The sequence below is a fragment of the Nicotiana attenuata genome, unplaced genomic scaffold, assembly GCF_001879085.1.
Source record: "Nicotiana attenuata strain UT unplaced genomic scaffold, NIATTr2, whole genome shotgun sequence".
In the NCBI taxonomy this organism is placed as follows: domain Eukaryota; kingdom Viridiplantae; phylum Streptophyta; class Magnoliopsida; order Solanales; family Solanaceae; genus Nicotiana; species Nicotiana attenuata.
Window position 1 is genome coordinate 224,606 of NW_017671436.1, and position 22,890 is coordinate 247,495.

At 37.0% G+C, this 22,890-nt stretch overlaps 1 protein-coding gene across 1 annotated transcript; it reads right to left on the reverse strand.

Moving 5' to 3' along the window:
- Nucleotides 1-459: 459 nt before the first annotated feature.
- On the reverse strand, nucleotides 460-1,296 carry LOC109208282 (uncharacterized mitochondrial protein AtMg00810-like). The gene has a single exon (XM_019371367.1). It carries the CDS (start codon nucleotides 1,294-1,296, stop codon nucleotides 460-462), a length of 837 nt encoding a protein of 278 aa, XP_019226912.1.
- Between the last annotated feature and the right edge of the window lie 21,594 nt (nucleotides 1,297-22,890).

The following is a 22,890-nucleotide window of genomic DNA, read 5'->3' on the forward strand; positions in this document are numbered from 1 at the left end:
GTCCATATTAGTTAAGCATGTTTATAGCGATATACTTTCCGTGGAATCCCGCAAATTTTCTTATTGGTGTAACCGATAACCGAATCAATAAGCCCCAAAAATTGATAAATCAAAATCGAAAAAATTGAAACCTTATTGAAACGATAACGATAAGCATATGTACAAATCGATAATCGATAAGGGTCAAAATCGAATCGATAAATCGGATGCACACCCCTAGTCAGCTATTTGATCATTAGTGGTGACATGGTGGAGAGAAATCAATCCTTCCTGCAGCTGGTCTTGCACAAAGTGGCAGTCCACTTCAAGCTGCTTCGTACGCGCATGGAACACATGATTCCTTGCTATGTGTAAGGCAGCTTGACTATCACAGAATATGGGAATAGGCAAGGCTAGAGGAACAATGAGTTCAGCAAGAATTCTGGCTAGCCAAACAAGTTCACCAACAACCATCCTAGCTTATCTGTATTCAACTTCTGCAGAGGATAGGGAGATACTGGAATGCTTCTTAGATTTCCAACTAATGGGGCTGCCACCAAGCAACACTATGTACCCACTAACTGATTTTCTGAACCGGGGACAAGTGGCCCAATCTGAGTCACAAAAATCCTTCACTCTATAATCTGCATCATTACTAAGGAAAATACCCAATGATGGATCACCTTTCAAGTACCTTAAGACATGATATGCTGCCTTCAAATGAGGTTCTTTGGGACTTTGCATGAATTGACCAAGATGTTGCACACTGTAGGCAATGTCTAACCTAGTGTTAGTGAGGAAGTTGAGCTTTCCAATCAACTTCCTGTAATAGGAAGGATCTGCCGATCGAGCTCCCTCATCCGCCTTTAACTTCAGAGAGGAATCTAGAGGAGAAGTCATAGGAGGACTGTCTATACAACCAAACTCTTTCAAAAGATCCATAGTGAATTTCCTTTGTGACATCAAAACTCCTCTTTCTGTGTATTGAACTTCTAAACCTAGAAAGTAATGAAGTCTTCCTAGGTCTTTTATCTTAAAGGTATTATGCAGAAAGGTTTTCAAAGACTCAATCTCTTGTAGATGGGTGCTAGCGACAAGAACATCATCTACATAAACAGCTACAAATACTATTGATCTTTCAGTTTTCTTATAGAACAAAGAACAATCAAGCATTGAGTGAGTGTATCCCCTAGAACATAATGCTTCAGTTAGTTTCTCATACCACTGTCTACTTGCTTGTTTGAGTCCATATAGGGACTTGTTTAACCTGCACACTAAACCTGGTGCCTCCACAACTAGGCCTGGCGGTACATCCATGTATACTTCTTCATGGAGATCTCCATGAAGGAATGCATTATTAACATCTAATTGTAGTACCTGCCAACCCTTCTTGAGGTGTTGTTGCAATTAAAGCCCTTACAATTATCATTTTCACTACTGGTGAGATAGTTTCTGTGTAATTTATCCCAGCTTGTTGTGCGTAGCCCTTAACTACTAGTCTTGCCTTAAACCTTTCTATGCTACCATCTGCTTTATGCTTGATTTTATACACCCATTTGTACCCTATTTCCTTCTTTCCAATGGGAAGAGGGACTAAGTCCCAAGTTTTATTTGCATACAATGCTTGAAATTCTTGATTCACTGTTGCTTGCCAAGCAGGCTTCACAACAGCTTCCTCATATGAACTAGGTTCACATTCATATAAGGCAGTTCCCATCAAATGATGACTGGTGGAATTTAAAGCGTTGAATAAATTGAGATGAGGCTTGGGTACAGAGGTGCTGAAAGAAAAAGACCGTGTACTTTGGCTGTCATTTAGAGAGGATGATTGGTTCTGATGAGTACGCTGAAGTTTGGGAATTGCACACTCATAGTCTTCAAGATAAGTGGGAATTTTCAAAGTTCTGGAAGGTCTGTTCTGATTTAAGACTGAGGTGTCTTGACCTTGAGTTGTAATATTTTGATTGTGAGGAGTAGCAGGAAAAATTTCACTTGGACTGTCAGCAACATGAGAGGTTCCTGATGTCTGACTGCTCAAGGATGATTGAGAAACTCTGGAATGATTATCAAAAGAAGTAGGTTGATGTGAAATTTGGTCTGATTTAGACAATGGTTCACTCCTAGTCAAGTTCCCTGGTGACACTTCATGGTGATTTTCATTTACTAACTGTGGAATACTCCCTATATCATTGGAAGGAAAGAATTCATCTGATAGATTTGACTTCATTTGAGGAAATGAAGGGAATACCTTACTTGAACTAGAGGACATAGCAAAAGGAAACACACTTTCATAGAATACTACATCTCTTGAAACACTTATCTTCTTAGTGGCCAGATTTAGTACCTTATAGCCTTTTGTTCCAAAGGAATATACCACAAGAACATGGGGAGTAAATCTTGGTTCAAACTTATCTTTGTGTGTTTTGAGGGTGGTAGGAAAGCATAAACAGCCAAAACTTCTGAGATGAGAGTAAATTGGTTTCTTTAGGTCCAGTAGTCCAAATGGACATTTGGTTTTGAGTGATGAAGAGGGTAGTCTGTTTATTAGATAGGTAGATGTCAGTATGCACTCTCACCAATATTCCATGGGCAATTTTGACCGATACAGAAGTGCCATGGCTGTTTCTAATAGGTATATTTATGTTTTCTTTCCACCACACCATTTTATTATGGTGTATACGGGCATGTTTTTTGATGTATAATGCCCTTTGATTGAAAAAATGAAGTGGCTTCAAGGCTGGTGAACTCAAGACCATTTTCAGTTCTTATGGTCTTGATGCTAGAGTTGAATTGGTTTTCTACCATGGCAGAAAAAGCCTTGATAGTGTGCAGGGCATTGCTTTTACAGCTTAATATGTGAGTCCATGTGGACCTGTTGCAATCATCCACAAGGGTGATAAAGTATTTATATTTTCTATGTGTTGTGACATGATATGGACCATACAAGTTAATGTGTAGTAATTCAAAAATCTTAGTGGTCAGTGTTGTTCTTTCTGGGAAAAGCAATCTGGTTTGTCTTGCCATTGGACAAATGGGGCAAAGAAAGGGCTGTTTGGGTGCAAAGTTAACAAGTATAGAGGAAATCCCTTTCATTTTGACAAAAGGCACATGTCCTAATCTATTATGCCACAAAAGATCAAGTAAATGTTCTGTAGTAGAGGAAACATCAGACAAACAGGAGTCAGTTTATTGCTTGAACTATTTACAGAATGATGTGAATGTGGAAGAGAACTACTTCTATCACTACTATGAGATGGGGTAACCATAGTGGATGCAACAGGAATAGTAGAATCTAGTTTATTTGTGTTAACTAATTGAGAAGGAGAAAATGAGCTAGATGTGTTGACTGTAGAATATACCTCATCTTTATTACTAGTAGACATGGATGGGATGTACTAGAAGAATTAGAGGAAGTTGAACCAGTGTTGTAGTTGCTTGAACAATGTAGTACAGGCCAGTCTTGGCCTTACCAATCTCTAGTGGTTTCTTCAGTGAAGGGCCCTGTAGAAGAATACAAACATATTTGGTAAATACCACAATACAATCAAGCTGAACTGTCAGAGAATGGATTGATATTAGATTGAACTTGAAACTAGGAACAAAGAGGACATTTTGAGACTAAACCTAGGACTTAGAACTACATCACCAATCAGTGTCACCTTAACTTTGTAGCCATTTGGTAGAGTGACCAAGTATGGGTAAACTAAAGTTCTGATATTGGTTAACAGTGATTTATTATATGTCATATGATTTGTGGCTCCAGAGTCAAGGATCCAAGAGTCAGCATTTGAACTAGAACTATCACACAAATGATCACTAGAATCAGAATGAGTAGAGCATGCCGAGATACCTGCAAAGTTCACAGCTCCTCCATTGATGGTAGTGCTTGTGGACTTGTCTCCTCCTCCTTGAAAGCTTTCCGGGATGCTGAGTGGTTGTCCATATTGTTCTTTGGTCAAATTGTGCATAGTTCGACTCTGTTCCTGACCTTGAGAGCCATTTCCATCATCCTTCATTGCAGCACCCTCACTTGATGACCCAAATACATTTCCTGCACTTTTTCTTCCTTTGTTGAACTTGAAATTTTGTAGGAATCCGTGAAGTTTGTAGCATTTCTCCTTAGTGTGTCCTGGCCCCTTGCAGTAGTCACAGAATAGCCTAGGTTTATTATTGACCTGATTCCCCTTATATCCATTGTTTATATTATTGTTCCCCTATTGATTATAGTTTGTTCTAAAGTTGTTATTTCCTGGTCCACTTGCATTCAAGGCAGCAGAATCTATTGAAAAATGATTGCTTGGTTTGACTTCCCTTTGCTTCTCCTCTTGAATGAGAATAGAGAAAGCTTGGGCTATTGTTGGGATAGGATTCATTATCAAAATGCTTCCACTCACTTCGTTAAGCCCCATCAGAAACTGAATCAATCTTCTATCTTGCTCAGCATTGTGCATGTTTTCTCTTGCTCCACATGTGCATTTGCAAGCACACTTAACATGTATGTTCAGTGTGTTGAGCTCCTCCCAGAGTTTCTTCATCTTTGTATAATATCCAGTAATGTCCAAATTCCCTTGACTCAAATCATTTATTTCCTTTTGGAGCTGATACAACTTAGCACCATTAGTCTGATCATACCTGTCCTCCAATTCCTGCCAAAGCTCTCTAGTGTCATTAACGTATATTGTAGGTTGTCCGCTAGGTCCTTAGACAGTGAGTTTAAGATCCATGAAGTCACCATATCGTCGCATCGCTTCCATTGGTCAAGGGTAACAGAATTAGGGTCTGATTTTTTACATTTTTCGGTGATGAAGCCTAGTTTATTTTTCACGAAGGGTGCTATGAGGATTCCTCTTCTCCATGATCTATAACCAGTTCCGTCAAATTCTACGGAACTAACATAGATCCGGCACTTTCTGATGGATGCATGTACAACGGACTTGTTGGATCTAGGGTTATTTTATCCGTCACCGGAATTTCGTCCTCTGCGGACATGATTTAGCTCAGCTGATATGAAATCGTTAATAACGAAGACGAATAAATAAGATTAATCGATCGATTTCTACACTGGAACCCTAATTCCCAAAATCAACCATCAATTTCTGATCGTATGAGTAGAAAAACGAAGTGTGAGACAGCGAGACTCTAAGGCTAATGATTGTGCTCTGGTACCATGTGACAGAGATAAACGAGGAAGAGGACATGATCTCAGTGTGAGCTCTAATGGCGGAAACACAGAATGTGCAAAAGAGAGAGAGAACACAAATGAAGTTTCTAGAAAGGGGAGATGTATTTTCATTCTCACAACTCAAAATAAGAGAGTACAATAATGTCTTATTTATAGTGTCCAAACTAATAACTCACTAACTAATGTTAACTAACACCTTACTAAGACCCGATGTAAGTACTATACAAGTAAGAAGAATAAAAGGGATAAAAAATAAATACAATGCAATACATGATATGCAAAATAATGTATATAAATAATATCAACAACGTTCGACAATATAAGCCCAATGGAATATTACCCACCCAATTTCAACTAGAAATAAGCAAAGAGCCTTTAATTTTCTATATCATATATTTCATTCTTTCCAATGTACTCATATTTTATTGAAAGAAGGAGGAGGAAGAAGAAGGAGAAGAAGAAGATGAGAAGGAGGAGAAAAAGAAGAAGGAACAAGCGAGGACGAGGAGGAGAAATTCTATTTTGCACAACTTTTATTAGTAGTCACAAGTTCATCATGTGAAAATTCTTGAAACCAATTAACCAAAACTACATATCAAACATCCATTATTTCCTCTACACTTTTCAGAAGTGAAAACAAGGTGGAAAATTATATGTGTTAATCGGGTCGGGCTGACCCGTTTTCAACCGCTTCAACCCGGGTCAGCCCGGTTCAGCCCGTTACTGTAGCTTAATGTGCGGGCTAGGACGGGTTGGTCGGGGGGCGGGTTTTGGACGAACATATTTTGGATAACGGTGCACCGTACCCGCTAAGCCCGTTAACCCGTTAACGGGTTGTTAACAGGCTGCAGCCCGTTATCAGCCCGGTTACCGTTATAATTTTTATTTTTTTTTAATTATTTGGACCGTTGATTTAATTAAAAAATTTACACTAGCCCAGCCCGTCGAGCCCGTTAAGCCCAAACCCGAACGGGCCCACAATAACCCGAAAATTCCCAACCGGTTACCAACCCGTTATCCCAGCCCGCTAACCAACTCGGTCCGATAACGGATAGGCTGGTTTTTTTTTTGTTCAACCCTCCCAGCCCGCCCGATAAACACCCATATGGAAAATTGAAGACATGCAAGTGCCCTCTAGGCTCTAAATAAAGAGAAGAGTGTTACCATCTTTTGCCCATATACGCACAGTTAATATAATTTATTTAGTGATAATTAAAAGTAATTTTTACTCTTAAGGAGTCAGAGAAAAATTTAAGGACGAGGGATTATTCATGAGAGACAATTTGTGAAAAAAACGTCACAATCTGAACTGTAGTATGACAGATATATTGTGTAACTACAATGTTGCATAAATTACTTATGTCTATCGGAAGGAATGTCAACAGGGCTGTCAAACACTTTGGTTCTCCCATATAACCTTGCAAAATGGGGGGAGGGGGGGGGGGGGGGGGGAGGAATTAGAAATAGTCTGATTTATCATTGATAATTAAAAAATAATTTCAGTTTCAAAAGTAATAGAAATTTAGTCACTTTTTTATGTAAAAATAAAATCTAAACAAAAATATTCTTAAATATTCGGGAAAAATCAAGCATAATATGCTAGATTTCGAATTCTTTACATATGAGATTTTAGCGTAATGTGTTGGAGTACTAACATAATATGCTGGAAGTTTATACGCATGAACTCCATAATCCAACAAATTATGCTGGAACTTTTCGTGTTTCAGCTAGGGTATATTTGTCCAGATTTTATTTCCGCATACAATAGTGGTTATTTTTCAATGGATTTGCAAATGCTGATTATTTTTCGATTACTGGTCCGAAAACTGGCTAGCTCATGCTATTTTCACTGCAAAATTCTGTTAGACCTAGCACGAATGAAATTTTGAGCTACGACGCGGGCCAGCCTACTTATATACATTACATGGGCCTAAAGTCCCAACTTGCAAAGGTAAAAATAGCACGGGCTAGCCAGTTTTCGGACTGGTCATTCAAAAATAGCCAGCGTTTGCAAAGTCATTGAAAAATAGTCGCTATTTTGCTGCAACACGAAAAGTTCCAGCATAATATACTGGAGATCGGTGCACATGTGTATGATCTTCCAGCATATTATGCGAGAACTCTAAATCGCGGAAAGTTCCAGTATATTATGTTGGACCGGTATATTATACTGGAACTCCAGTATATTATACTGTAGTTCCAGCATAAGTATACTGCAACTCCAGTATAATATACTGGAGTTCCCGTATATCATACTGGAGTTTTTTTCCAGATTTTAATATTTTTATTCAGATTTATCTTTACATGAAAAGTGGCTAAAATTCGATTACTTTTGAAATTGTGGCTATTTTTGAATGACCACTCTTAAATCTGGCTATTTTTGAATTCCTAAATAGCACGGGCTAGCCAGTTTTCGGACTGGTCATTCAAAAATAACCAGCGCTTGCAAAGTCATTGAAAAATAGCCACTATTTTGCTGCAACACGGAAAGTTCCAGCATAATATACTAGAGACCGGTGCACCTGTGTATGAACTTGCAGCACATTATGCTGGAACTCCAACGCGCGGAAAGTTCCAGTATAATATGCTGAAGATTGGAGCACCGGTGCTCCAATCTCCAGTATATTATGCTGGACCGATATATTATACTGGAATTCTAGTACATTATACTAGAGGAACACAACCTCCCATTCCATCTATCATATCAGTCGAGTCGATCGATTCGTTCTTATCTATAGATAATAGTATTTTTCCGTATTTTGAACAGTATTTTCGTTCAAATTTATCTTTACATGAAAAGTGGCTAAATTTCGATTACTTTTGAAATTATGGCTATTTTTGAATGACCAGTTGTAAATCTGGCTATTTTTTAATTTCTTCCTTACAAATGGCCCAATTTGCAAGTCTTTTTTATTTCATACATCAACTAGTCTATTAAGAAAAATTCTATTAGAAAAAGAAACTAAAAAGTACCATTAGCTCTCTTTATATTGACATTGGAGTCACAGGTCACGACCCATTTGATCTTCTCTGTTTTCTTAGTATATAAATCACTAATTAATTTTTTTGTTGAACATCATTCGTCTCAAAGTAAGTACGATGTGAATACACAGGAAAAAATAAAAAATAGTTAGATTTATAATTGGTAATTAAAAAATAGTCACAATTTTAAAACTAATCGAAATTTAGTCACTTTTTCATGTAAAGATAAAATCTGAACAAAAACACCTTAAAAATCTGAAAATATTCCAGCATAATATGCTGGAGTTGGAATTTTTTGCATATGAGCTTCCAGCATAATGCATTGGAATTTCATAATGTGTTGGAGTTCCAACATAAGATGCTGGAAGTTTATATGTAGGACCTCCATAATCCCGCATATTATGCTGGAACTTTTCGTGTGCGCGAGTTCTAACATAATCGCTGGAAGTTTATATGCAGGAACTCTATAATCTCACATATTATACTGAAACTTTTTGCGTTTCAGCAAAACAATAGCTATTTTTCAAAAACTTTGCAAACAATGGCTATTTTTTGATTACCAATTCACAAATTGGCTAGCACGTACTATTTTCACTGAATACTCCTGCTCATGCTCAGACCAGCAGTTCCACTGGTTTTGGGCTAAAGTAATCTTTGCCCAATTGATTTTGAGCTAGCCATTTTTCTTGTTTGTTTGAATAAGAAGCCCACAAAGACTAGCCATTTTCCGTAAGAAGCCCACAGTATAGAATACTAAGGTTTTCTATAGGGTACTAAGATTTTGCGCAGATACGTTAGTGTATTTAACGTTAATGCCGCTTGAATACAGGTAAATACATGTTAAACTTAGCTGGAATTTCACTTTTTACGCCTATTTTTTTGATTGTATTAATGAATACAACAGCTTAAATACATGAAATACATTGTATAAAAACATAAAAGGTATCTATAACACGTAATATTGCAAATGGTATCTATAAATGGCTAATTAGACCTAAAAGATGGTGCTTTATGAAAAATTCTCTTTAAATAACCAGTCCGAAAACTGGCTAGCCCGTGCTATTTTTACATTTTCGCTAAGCCAACTTAGAGCCCGTTTGGATTGGCTTGTTTTAAGTACTTTTAAGCCAAAATGGATTGGCTTGTTTTAAGTACTTTTAAGCCATTTTGTAGTGTTTGGATAAAGTAAAAAAGTGCTTTTAAGCACTTGTTTTTAAGCTAAAATGACAAAAACAAGCCCAAAGCAAAAAGTTAGAATTCCTAACTTATGACTTAAAAGCTATTTTGGCTTAAAAGTCATTAAAAACAAGCCCATCCAAACAGGCTCTTAACCCATCAGCAGCCCACCAGCCCTCTTTAATTAATATGTGGAGAGATCTAGCCACTCATTTCAATTGATCCAACGTCGGAGATCCTTTCCCATATACTTATAAAAACCTACTTATAAACCAACTGCAAATCCTAAACCTTTCTAACCCGCTGCCTCTCTTTTTCGTCTCACCCTTTGCAGGCCGGTCGGCTCTTCGCCGTGAAATCTATCTCCGACATGCTCTTTAATTCACCAGAACGCGACACGTGTCTCTAGTCTTAGCTATCGCTTTGTTGGAAATTTTACTTTTTCCTTTGATGGACAGGAGAAACATGATAACAATGTCACCGTCGTCCCTATGATCCAGCTGAGATATACTGGGTCTTGAGCAAGATTCAAGGTGTATCCCTGTCTGCATCATAGGTACCATGGTGACAATGTTTTACTTCCCTTGAGGCTGGAACATATCGGACCCTGTCAAAAATCTTATATACAAAATATGAAGATATTAGGCAAAGTTTTATTATTAAAATCTTGGAAATGTTGCATTTCTGTTGTTACATTTTAACTTCCGACTTCCTACAGTAATCTTATTAGATATATTTGTTAGAGCAAATTTTTGTCTGTATTTTAATGCAATGTTTTAAAAGGCGGGGCGTGAGGCGAGGCGTTTTACCTTTGACGAGGCGAAGCGTAAATCCTAAGACATGGGGCGTAAGTCCCACGGATCTTTAAATATTGCTAATTTCAAGAATTTTAAGATAGTATAAAATAAAAAATAATTATAAAAACATTAGAATCACAAAATTATATCAAATAATCTATTTAAAATATTTATAAATTATAATTCAACTATGGATAATACGAAAAATATGACATATATATATCATAATATGCATATTAGCTGCAACGTCATTACAACTCAAGCATCAAAAGTAATGTATTCGATACGAAATCTTATATGTATCTCTTAAGGAGTAATGCATCTTGAAATAATTTCGATATTATAATTTGATATTTTTCTTAAAATACTCCTTTTATTTAATATGCTTTCTATTGGAAAGAGAATTTATATAAACACATAATTCACAATTTAAATATGATTCTCGAGCATCATTCATTTTTAAGTTTCAACAAGTTAATAAAGTGACACATAATTCACCATACAATACCATGATAACTAATTATTTGTAAATAGCTACTAGCTAATAGAGCTATTAAATTAATAAGTATTGTACCTCGCAAACATGAAAAAAATAGTATTTAGAAAAATAATTATGGACTATTATATAATAAAGACAAAACAAAAGTTAATAAATAAATACTTTTCAAATAAAAGATTTATTTAAATTTAACTATCATAGCAGTCTTAGTGGATAGTGTGCAATAATTTTTATTTTAATTATGACATAAAATACTCTCAACTTAATGATTTATAGTTAGGAAAAAAGTATTTTTGAATATTCAACGATTTATTAAGAAAATTTGAGGATTTACAATGTTAGATACATACAATTGCATAAAGTTCTATTAGGTGAGCCCAGTACGCTGGGCGTTGGGCGTGTCCGGGACGTAAGCCCCGATGGCCGAGGCGTAAGTCTTACGGAACTAAGTCCCACACATAAGCCCAGGGGCATTTTACGAGTGCTCCGCCCCGGAGCAAGCCCCGGGCGAGTCCCAATTCCGCCTTTTAAAACAGAGTTTTAATGCATGTCTGCAAGTAGCTTTAGTCATTACTTTTTGCATTATTGTTCGTGTTAACTGTATTGTTCTGTATGTAGAAGAATAATTTGCACACTGCCATTTATAGATTTTGGCTGTTTTTTGGAAAAATATTGTTCATGGAATATGATCCTCTTTTTTTTAAGTGGTTTATGAAATATTTTGGGTAAAATTTTTTAACTTTTTTTTCAAATAAAATGTATCTTCAAATACAATTTTAACTTTTAAAAATTATTTTTGAATGTAACGTTAGATTCTTTTTTTCAAGTTTCAATTAAATTTATGTCTAGATGCTAGCTGGGATGTTCTAAATATTTGGTTACTTCATGTTTGCTATTTACACCTTGTTTGGATGGTTGTTATCTACTGCATTTTATTGTTATTTTAAATATAATATTTGTTTTGATTGTTATTTAAATTTTATTGTATTGTATCGTTAAACTTGTCATTACATGATGACTTAAAGTGCCACTTTATGGATTGCGTTGTTACTTTATTTTTTTCTCTCATTTTGTCCCTTTTTATTATTAAATAATCATATTTTATTATTTACCATACCTTCTTATATTATAATATTACCTCGAATCTTATTTTTTTCTTATAATATTGCAAGTTGATTATTTATATTACTGGTGCATGATATAACAATATAATCTATCCAAATATTATATAAATCAAAACGATACATTACAATAAAATAATATATTATACGATACATAGCAAAACTCCAAACAAGCTATTAAGAGGAAGTTAACTAGAATAAGAGACCATAATGTAGGAGTTATGCAAAGTAATTCGGAGTTTGGAAGACGTATGTATTTTTGACAGAGGCGTTGGCTTGTTATGTTCTATTTGGTTATGTTGTAAAGGCCTTTGAACTATTTCATCCATTATCTTAAAGTTGTGATTTAGATGCGCCAAAATTCTTTCACAATTTTTAGCCTCGTCTACATCTCAAAATTCACACAACTCCTTTTGTTAACTTTCTTATGAAATTGAGTTTCTTAGGAGCAAAACGCTATTCGTTCCAATTTCTATTAAAAAGCTAAGCTTTAAAGTCTTCCATTTTCTTGTCGACTATAATCTCTTTTCTATTAAATCTTTACTTCAGTGGCTTAAAATTTCAGAAGTTATTAGTTGGTTATTCCCTCCGTCTCATATTATTTGTCATAATTCTCTTGTACATGCTCCTTAAGAAAAATTAATTAGGATTGGATTTTGTGATGACCCGATAGGTCATCTAGAGTTTTAAACCCTAATTTTGTGCTTCGAAACCTCAAATACCTCATTTTTAGCCTTCCTCAATTTTGCATGCGCAATCCGAGTGTGTTGCCGGAAGGCTTTTATGTTAAAAATTGATAAAATATAAAATTTTGCCTTAAAAATCATGTGAGTCGCCTTCGGTCAACGTTGTGAGAAAACGGATCCGGATTAGTGTTTTGACGGTCTCGGTGGATTTGTATCGTGATTTGAGTGTAACGACCCGGCCGGTCATTTTAAGAATTAACGCCCCGATCCCCTATTAACTGCTTTTTCCATGTTTGTTTCTGCTATTGTGAGTTGCCGGGAGGATTTATTTGGAGTTTCGGAGAGTTTTGGGACACTTAGTCCCTAAATGAGAGTTTAGGTTTTAGAATTTGGACCGTAGTCGGAGCAGTGTGAAGACGGCCTCGGAATGGAATTCTGTTGATTCCGTTAGCTCCGTTGGGTGATTTCGGGCTTAGGGGCGCGTTCAGATTGTGTTTAGGAGGTCCGTAGCTCAATTAGGCTTGAAATGCCGAAAGTTGAATTTTTGAAGTTTCCGGTTCGATAGTGAGATTTTGATATCGGGGTCGGAATTGAATTCCGGAAGTTGGATAGGTCCGTAGTGTCATTTGGGACGTGTGTGCAAAATTTCAGGTAATTTGGATGAGGTTTGATAGACTTTTTGATCAAAAGCGAAAATTTGAAGTTTTGGAATCCTTAGGCTTGAATCCGAGAGTGTTTTGATGATTCGATGTTGTTTTGAGTGTTCCGAAGGTTGGTACAAGTTTGAATAGTGGTATAGGACTTGTTCATAATTTTGGTTGAGGTCCCGGGGGCCTTGGGTTGATTTCGGAAGGTTGTCGGAAGAATTGGAAGTGGTTTGGAGCAGCTGAAGCTGCTGATCATCTGTCATAACCGCACCTGCGGTTGGGGACCGCAGGTGCGGAGCCACAGAAGCGGCGCTAGCATCGCAGAAGCGGAAAAGGGGAGAGCCAGCAGGGACCGCAGAAGCGGGCGCTTCATCGCAGAAGCGGCACCGCATCTGCGTAAAAATAGTCGCAGGTGCGGAAGCTGGGTTTTTAATGAAAAGTTGCAGGTGCGACTTGGTCTACGCATAAGCGGGACCGCAGGAGCGGTTCAAGGGCCGCAGATGCGGTTTCACTGGTCAGTAAAGGGGCAGAATCGAGGGTTAAGTCTCAAAACTTGGAAAAATTGATTTGGGAGCTCGGATTGGCGATTTTGAGAGAGGTTCTTCACCTGGGTGTTTTGGGTAAGTAATCCTTACTCGATTCTGATTAATTTCCACGAATCTATACTTAAATTCATCCTTAAAATTCGAGATTGGGGTGAAAATTTGGAGAAAAAATTGGAAAAGGTTCTTAGGCTTAATTTTGGGGTTTTGATCAAGATTTTGATGTCGGATTTGAACAATTTTGGTATGTATGAACTCGTGAGAGTATGGGGGTTATGAATTTGTAAATTTTACCCGATTCCGAGACGTGGATCCAGGAGGCATTTTGGTCATTTTTCCTAATTTTGCGTGTTAACTTAGAATTAATTAGTTGAATTGGTTACTTGAAGTGTTATTTATATTATGCAATTACTATGAATAGATTTGGGCCATTTGGAGTCGGATACTCGTGGCAAGAACATGGTATCGATTTGATTGAGCTGGTTCGAGGTAAGTGGCTTGTCCAACCTTGTGTGGGGGAACTCCCCTTAGGATTTGGTACTGTGATATCTGAAATGCCTTGTACATGAGGTGACGAGCGCGTATTTGTGCTGATTGTTGAAAATCCTGTTTCCATTTAAGTATCTATATCTCGTATTTTATTTCACTGTTTACACTACTTGAACTTTGAGCTTACTGCTAGCTTAGGAAAGCATGCCTAAATGACTAAATTGCCTACTTGCTCAAATTGTCTTATCTGAACTCTGTGCAACATGCTAGGTTATAATTACCTGTCTATTTTGATATTAAATTGAATTGAGTGTATTATTCTTGTGTTGTTGTTGCGTGTTTATATTGGGACTACGGGCGGTTCTCGGTAGATCCCCCTTGTCTGCTTATTTGGGACTACGGATGTGGTATTCCGGTAGATCCCCCTGCACAGTGATATGGACTACGGGACAGCACCCGGGAGATCCACTGATTATTTACTTTTGGGACTACGGATGTGGTATTCCGGTAGATCCCCCTGCACAGTGATATGGACTACGGGACAGCACCCAGGAGATCCACTGATTATTTACTTTTGGGGCTACATGACGGGATCCTGGTAGATCCCCAGTTGTTATCTCTAAGTTGAGTTGGATACCTTCTGTGATTATTTGCCTTGGTTGTGGTTGTTGTTTCTCTCATTATCTGTTTTTCTTTACTACTGCTCATCTTCCTTATATATTATTGTATATGACTGGTAGGGCTCTGACCTTCTCGTCACTACTCGACCGAGGTTAGGCTTGGCACTTACTGGGTACCGATGTGGTGTACTCATGCCCTTTCCTGCACATATTTTTGCGTGTGCAGATCCAGGTACTTCCACTCAGTCTTATCACCCTTGAGGCGAGGCGCTTTTTATAGAGACTTCGAGGTATATCTACCGCGTCCACAGACCAAGGAGTCCCTTTCCATTCTCTATAGTAGTATAGCCCTTCTGTATCTCGTTGTTGTTAGACATTTCTGGAGTTAGAGCATTTTATGTACTCTTAGTTTGTGATTCATGGGGTTCCGCATTTTGGGAGTGTTAGGTTGAAATTCTTGGATTGTTATATGCCGGGTGACATCTTAAACACTGCTATACTTTTTTATCTCGGTTTTTATTAGTTTATTTTTTGCAATTATTTTTTTTTCGCATTTGTTAGGCTAACCTAGTCGTAGAGACTAGGTGCCGTCACGACTTTTCACAGAGGGCGAACTTGGGTCGTGACATTGGGACTTCAGCGTATGCCCGGAATTGAATTCGGAGATCCCTAGCTCGAGTTTACGTATTTTGTTGAAAAATTGAAGTTTGAAGGCTTAATGAATCTAAAAGTTTGACTAATGTTTGACTTTGTTGATACCGGATTTGTATTTTGGTTTAGGAACCCAGTATAGGTCCGATACTATATTTATGACTTGCCTGTCAAATTCTGTGAGAAATGAAATTAGTTTGACGTGATTCGGATGTCCGGTTGTTAGAATAGCAATTCTAAAGTTTTCTTGAAAATTTCATTTGATTTGGTGTCCGATTCATAGTTCTAGGTGTTATTTTGGCGATTGGATCACGCGAGCAAGTTCGTATGATATTTTTGGACTTGTGTGCATGTTTGATTTGGAGACCCGAGAGCTCAGGTGAATTTCAAATAGGCTACAGAGTGAGTTTGGACTTAGAAAGATAGCTGGTGTGCTTCAGTTCGGTCTCTAACCTCGCAATTGTGAGGTCAGAGTTCGCAATTGCGAGAAACCCAGGATCCTGTCTTGGTCGCAATTGCGAAGATGGTTGGCTCAGCACAGGATCGCATTTGCGATCAAAAGGTCGCATTTGCGTGATAGCCACTGTTCGCAATTGCAAATAAATCATCGCAATTGCGATGATAGTAGGAATGCTGGGACTTCGCATTTGCGGGTTCGCAATTCGACATCTGCAACTAGTCAAAAGATGAATTAGATGGGAATTTTCTCATTCTTTCAAAATTTTCAAACCTAGAGGACCCTAGAGGCGATTTTCGCAAGAGACCTTCTTCCCCAATTCATTGGTAAGTGATTCTAACCTTATTTCTTTCAACCTAAAATATAAAATCTTACATTTCATAAGATTTCAACCTAAAATCTAGTATTTTCATGGTGGAAATTGGGGATTTGGGTAGAATTATCAATTTTTGTAAAATTGGAATTTAGACCTTAAATTGAGGTCGGATTTCGAAACAAAATACATAGCCAGGCTGGGGGTGAATAGGTAATCGGATTTTGGTTTGAATTTCGGATTTGGACCAAGCGGGTCGGGAAGTTGACTTTTGTTGACTTTTTGAATAATGACCTAACTGGATCTTTTTCATTTGCGGGTAGTTTCTAAGGCTTATATTGAATCGTTTGGTTGATAATTTGCTAGATTTGATTAGTTCGGGGGCTTTTTTGAAAGGCAAAGCCTTGGTTGAGCTTTGAGTTGATCTTTGGAGCAAGGTAAGTGTCGTGGTTAACCTTGACTTGAGGGATTAGGATGTTTTTTTTCTTTTGCTACATGTTTAGATGTTGGGTACACCGTATATGTGAGGTGACGAGTACTTATGCGTTGTTGTTGGTTAAAGTATGTGGGTGGGACTTGTTCCTTGTAATTTATTACTTTATTTGATCATGATATTCATGCTTAGACTAGTTTAATTACTAAATTGATCGTTCTATCCGCATTTATGGACTGTCTATGATAATTGAATATTATTTCTGAAGTTGAGGTTGTTTGTGGAACCACTGTTGATGTAAAGTTTGTCCTTGTTTATTTTATCTTCCGATTGTTATATGTTCATTGTTATATGGTAAGGGAGAGTGTTAACGCACAAAGGGTGATGTTGTGCCATGTTGAGAGTTAATGCACGAAGGGTGATGTCGTGCCATATTTGAGAGTTAATGCACGAAGGGTGATGCCGTACCGTATCTATTGATTTTTTTATGAAAGTGAGAGTAAAAGCACGAAGGGTGATGTCGTACCGTTATTATTGTTTCATAGTAAGGTTGAGAGTAAAAGCATGAAAGGTGATGCCGTGCAGTTTTGTTCATTATGTTTATTCATTTTGTTGGTTAAGGACTTATTGATTGTTTCTTGTTATCATTCCCTATTGTACTTGTCGTATCTTGTACCCCTTTCGCATGTACCCTCCCAACGGTACATGTTTAGCCTTTGTTGTTGTTATGTTGTACGTATATTGTTATCAGCACAGGTTTATTTACGTGGGTGTCTTGTCATAGCCTCGTCACTACCTCGTCGAGGTTAGGCTCGACACTTACGGAGTACATTGGCTCGGTTGTACTCATACTATACTCTATACTTCTTGTGTAGATTTTGGTACTGGTCCCAACTGTCCGTGAGGCGTTTCATCTCGGATTTGCTTTGGAGACTCGAGGTAGATTTACTGACGTCCACAGACCTTGAAGTCCTCTTCTACCTTCCCCGTATTTAATGATCTTATCATTCGAGATAGTTGTACTTATTTCAAACTCTGTATGTAGAAATTCTAGAAGCTCGTGAATTGTGACTCCAGATCCGGATTGTACTTAGATATTATTGGTTTTTATGTCATTTCGCATTCAGTTTTAGTTTCATTTCGGCTTAATTGATTTTACTTATTGAAATTGGCTTAAAGATCCTCTAACGGTGGCTTGCCTAGCAAGTGAAATGTTAGGCGTCATCACAGTCCCGAAGGTGGGAATTTCGAGTCGTGACAGATTTTGACTATTTTACCCTTATTCATGTCTAAATATTTAATCTTTTTTCTTTGGTATTTGAACAAAGTTATCCATAATTGAGGTGTTTGTAGTCTTCAAGGACAATTATTACTAAGGGTAAAAAAGGAAAAAGATAGTTAATTTTGTTTTGAACTTTTAAAGTGACAAATAATTTGAACAACTATTTTTAAGAACTACGACTGTTAATATGAGACGGAAGAAGTATAGAATTGGACTAATATCCCTCGTATTAAATATTTCTACCAAATAAGGTGAATTGTAAAAGAAAGACACAAAAGGTATGGCGAAGTGGTCAACCAAGTAGGAATAAATCTTAGAGGTTATGGTTCAAATTTCAATACAAACAATTATTAAAGGATTTTTTATGTGTCCAAATTTTGATAAACAAATTATTTAATACTTTTATTTGTCGAAGATAGTTGGTATGAGATGGAACAATTAAAATGTGCATCAAGTGACAAAAGAAGTTTGACAAGTCAAAAATTAGAAGCAGGACCAAAAATAGAGGTGAAGTCGTAGGCTTAGACAATGCTAATGTCTCGGCATCAGCAAAGGACCACAAACATGCAAATTGCAAACGCAAAAGCACATATGATTACCAAATTCATGTGCCATCTCTTCTCATATACTCCCTCGGTCCAAAATAAGTGATTTTTTTGGATGTTTTCACATAGATTAAGAAATTCACCTTTTAGCATTAATTAGCAATGAAATTGACCATATTAACCTTTACTATCTCACATAAAGACTCCTAACACATATTCCAACAGTATTTACTCCAAGGACAATGTAGGAAAAAAAATAATTAATTCATTCTTGAAATCTAAAAAAATCAATTATTTTAGACCACAAGAAAAATACCAAAAAATCACTTATTTTAGACCAGAGGGAGTATATATCCTTTTCCCTTTTATCAAATTATTTGTAATCATAATCTTTTATCAAATTATTTGTAATCATAGTTGTTGCTTATTATGTTATATATATGAAAAACACCCAAAAAAAAAGTGACTTGAATGAAATCATTCATTCTTAAAACAAGTAAAGATGCCTTAAAAATTACTTTAGATTGAAGGTTTAAATTTCAGGTATCAAATTCTTGCATTTCTTTCAATTGCTTTGTTAGAATATTTTGCTATGCTTAATGGTGTATAAAGTATTTATACATTAATTCAAAGTCAATCGCTACTAGTAAGTTTTACTTGTAGTGAATATGAGCCTCTAATTTATAACATATTGAAAATAATCTGTTTGAACCGGCCAAATAACACTAAGGGGTCGTTTGGTTTGAAGACAGTTGTATTAATCCTGAGATTATTAATTCTACTGTTTTATCCTGAGATTATTATTTCACCCTCTGATATGTATAAATTATTCTGATAAAATTTTTAATCCTATAATAACTTATCTCAGGAATAATAACCAAATAAGTGATAAAACAGTACTAAATTTTATCACAAAATTATTTTGCCTTACCAATCGTATCAAACTATCCTTAAGAAGTTAACGAGTAATTTTTTTTTACACTGTTAAAAAATTTAAGCAGCGGATATTCTTAGTAGTAGTACAGTAGACAAGGAAATCTTTCCATGTGAGACTATGATGAAATCCTTAAATGGACAGAGAAACATAGACAAATTCTGCAAAGAAAGTGATGGATAGCTTGACTAAAACCAAACATGGCCGACACAAAATAAGATAAAATACATACACTTTGAGTGACAGATATATTCATAGTATAATATAGTAGTACTGAAAATTGAAATTAAAGATCCTTGTTGTTGGGGCCATACTCTAGTAGCTAACAAGACAAACCCCACATTTTCTTTGTATATTTTAAACTTTCGTATTACATGAAAAATGGTCCCCATGATCCGAATCAAATCTTTTCTCTCTCATTCCCACCAAAAAGATATTCCTTTTTCAAGAAAACAACAATCTTACTTTTTCATTGTCTCCCAATATTTGGTCCTTCAACATCTTGATAAGGTACAACTAATCTCAGGGGTGGTTTGGTTGGAGGATTAAGAGATAAAATCTTGGATCAAATTTTGGATTAGTTTATTTCATGTTTGATAGGACTTTTGAGCTCGGGACTAATACTTTTGGCATTGTTCATATCATAGTTATAGTAGTATTTTCATACACGCTCGATGTGGGATAATAATTTCGAGATTAAATACCAACACATTTGCCCTTCTTTATAATTTGTCTTTCAAAGTTTTTTTTTTTTTAAATGCCAAGATTAAAATAAAAAATAAAGTGTATCCCACTTTAGGCCCCAAAAAACATAGGGCCACAAATATTACTCATACTACATATATAATAACTTTATGTTAATTACTCCTGTAGTTCTTTATAATGGTAAGTAAATCCTTTGACCAATCATGTGCTATGTCAATAATCATTATGACATAGTTCCCAATATTATATTTGTATACGGGTACAACGGGGATAATGCATACCCCGATTTTCCGGCGAAGAAAACGGAATGAGGGCATGGACACACGAGATTGAAATCGAGGCTGGGAGCCCTTCGTATCTGATCGGGTCCAAGCCTACACTACTATTGAGTAGGGTGGTCGATGCAGTTTTAACCCAACTAGGTCGGGATCGAATTTACAGGGAGTTAATGTTTGGAATTAGGTTTATATCTAAGCTAGATGCGGGCTTTGAGTCTAATTACACTTCCTCAAGTTTGGGTTTGATTTCTACTTCTAACTTTACTCTAAAGATTGCAATGATTGAAACTAAGGACAATATTTTCGTTGTTGTTTTTCAAGTGTTTAAAGAGACTAGGGTCGTGACTTCTACCTAGGTGGATATCTAACGGGTAGCAAAATCTAGGGCAAGCTTGATTAGTTGGGATCGTAATATAGCTACCACACCCGGGTACTCACTCTATACCTCTCGGTAGTTGGAGTAATTTTGCCCAATTTGGCTTTCTCAAGTCCAAATGGGTATTCATACAAATCAAGTGATATTAGCTCAAGTCGGGTATTACTATCTCTAGATTTAACCCTTTAATTGGGGCTACAATTTCTTGAGTTCACCCCAATTCCTTGTTAGCCTAGTTGTCCTAGACTTAGGTTCTCTTTTTCAAGTAGAGACTAAGTCATAAAGGCATGAATCAATGTTTGCAACCATTAATTCTATACTTCTAGCAAGAACTAGGCTAAATATCATTAACCCACTCACATTCAAGCCCTAAAATCAAATACCCATTAAATACTCACACTAGGGTTGGATCACAACCTAGCTATGGATTTAGCTACTCATGGAAATAATAGAAATTAAAGATGAAATGAAGTTAAAATCCATAATATTAATTTATGGAATAAAAATCTAATGTTAAGAGGTGAATCTAGTATAAAGTTCCCGAAAACACAATGCTCAGCCGTCTCACGTGCTCATACAAAACATAACATAACCTAAAAATGACAAAAAGTTATATTTATACTAAGCTGAAAATATCTAACAAAATTGCCCCGGCGGAGGTTGTGCGGCCGCATAATTCTGAGTGCGGCCGCACTCTTACTTTCGCGGCCGCATAATTCTGATGCGGTCCGCGTGTTTCTCTTTTGGATCTGGGTTGAGCTGAACTTTCGCGGACCGCAAAATTCCAGCTGCAGCAGCGCTCCAGATTATGCAGCCGCATAAAAGTGATGCGGTCCACACTTGCTTGAGTTTGGCTTGAAATCAACTCTATGATTCTTCATCTTGCAGATCGCACAATTTCGATCGCCGCCGCACAAGGGACTTCAGCGGCCGCACAATTTTGGTACGGTCCGCACCAACTCTCTGAATCCCAGTCCTCGCGGACCGCGTAATTTTCATTGCGGCCGCACAGGGACTTTCGCGGACGCACATTTCTGGTGCGGTCCGCGCTCATCTTTTAGCCTGAAGTTGCAACTCTCTGAATCTCCCTTATGCGGACCTCATAATTTTGATCGCGGCCGCACATGGCTTCTGCGGCCGCACAATATTGGTGCGGTTCGCGCTTCAGGCTTCTTTGTCCAGTCTTTATTTTGTTCAACTTTTGATTCCTTTGTGAGTTGGTTTTGATTCCTTTGGCTCATTTTGAAGAATTCTTGCAGGCAAGCACATTTTATTAGTTTCCGGGAATACCTTTAAATATTTTTGGCCTAACACAAGTAATAGAGAGAAAATAATAGGTTAAAATCCCTACTTATCAACTCCCCCAAACTTAAGCTTTTGCTTGTCCTCAAGCAAATAAGGTAATTCCCACCTCCACTAAAACAAAAGGATATTTCAGCTGGCTTAAGGTGAATCAATCATGTATCAATTGGGACTAACAATTACCCTCAACACAAATGAATTATCAACAACACCATGTTTTGACCTTTTGAGTACTATAGTTCTAATGTGACAGTAGAGCATCAAGAGTTAGCTTAATTCACCAAGGAAGATCGCTCTATTACGTAGGTCATTGTGGAACCCAAACTCCTCCTCCTTTCAGTTACTAGGTTTTATTACCTACTATTCAGCCATGAGGGAAAAGGAGTGAAAAGCTATCAGCGCTTCCAGATACTTTTGATGGGAAACGCGGTTATTGCCATCAGAAGACTTTGGTTTTGACCTCGAATAGGTCTTCGGCTTCAATTCAGGCCTGTTGTATGATGTAGACCTCGGCAGAAGAAGGGGTTTTTCTCCTCAAACTCAAAGGCTGCTGTTGGATGCTTTTTACATTGTCGCCCCCTATACTCTCCATAAGCAAATCTCACTTTAGAATGTAACACTCAAAACAAGGATTGTGAAGAAGTACGCTCATCTCTCTCAAAAGAATGACACAAGTCCGTCTCTAAGTACCATAAGCTTGCCCCTTATGTAAATCACCACTAATGTAAGCTCACTCAACTCAAAATCATATAGGGTTTTTGCGGGAATGTAATGAAGGCTTTTGGATCAAGGTAGGACTTATCGGCATATGATGGTTTCATCTTTCCTTAAGCACTCCATTTTCTCATTTCGGCTCATACTTTCTTGACTCTTTGAGGCATTTTCTTCTTCCTT

Bases quoted from the DNA above. Each gene is read 5' to 3' on its own strand.
- LOC109208282 (XM_019371367.1), bottom strand. From the start codon at position 1,296: ATGGATGTACCGCCAGGCCTAGTTGTGGAGGCACCAGGTTTAGTGTGC.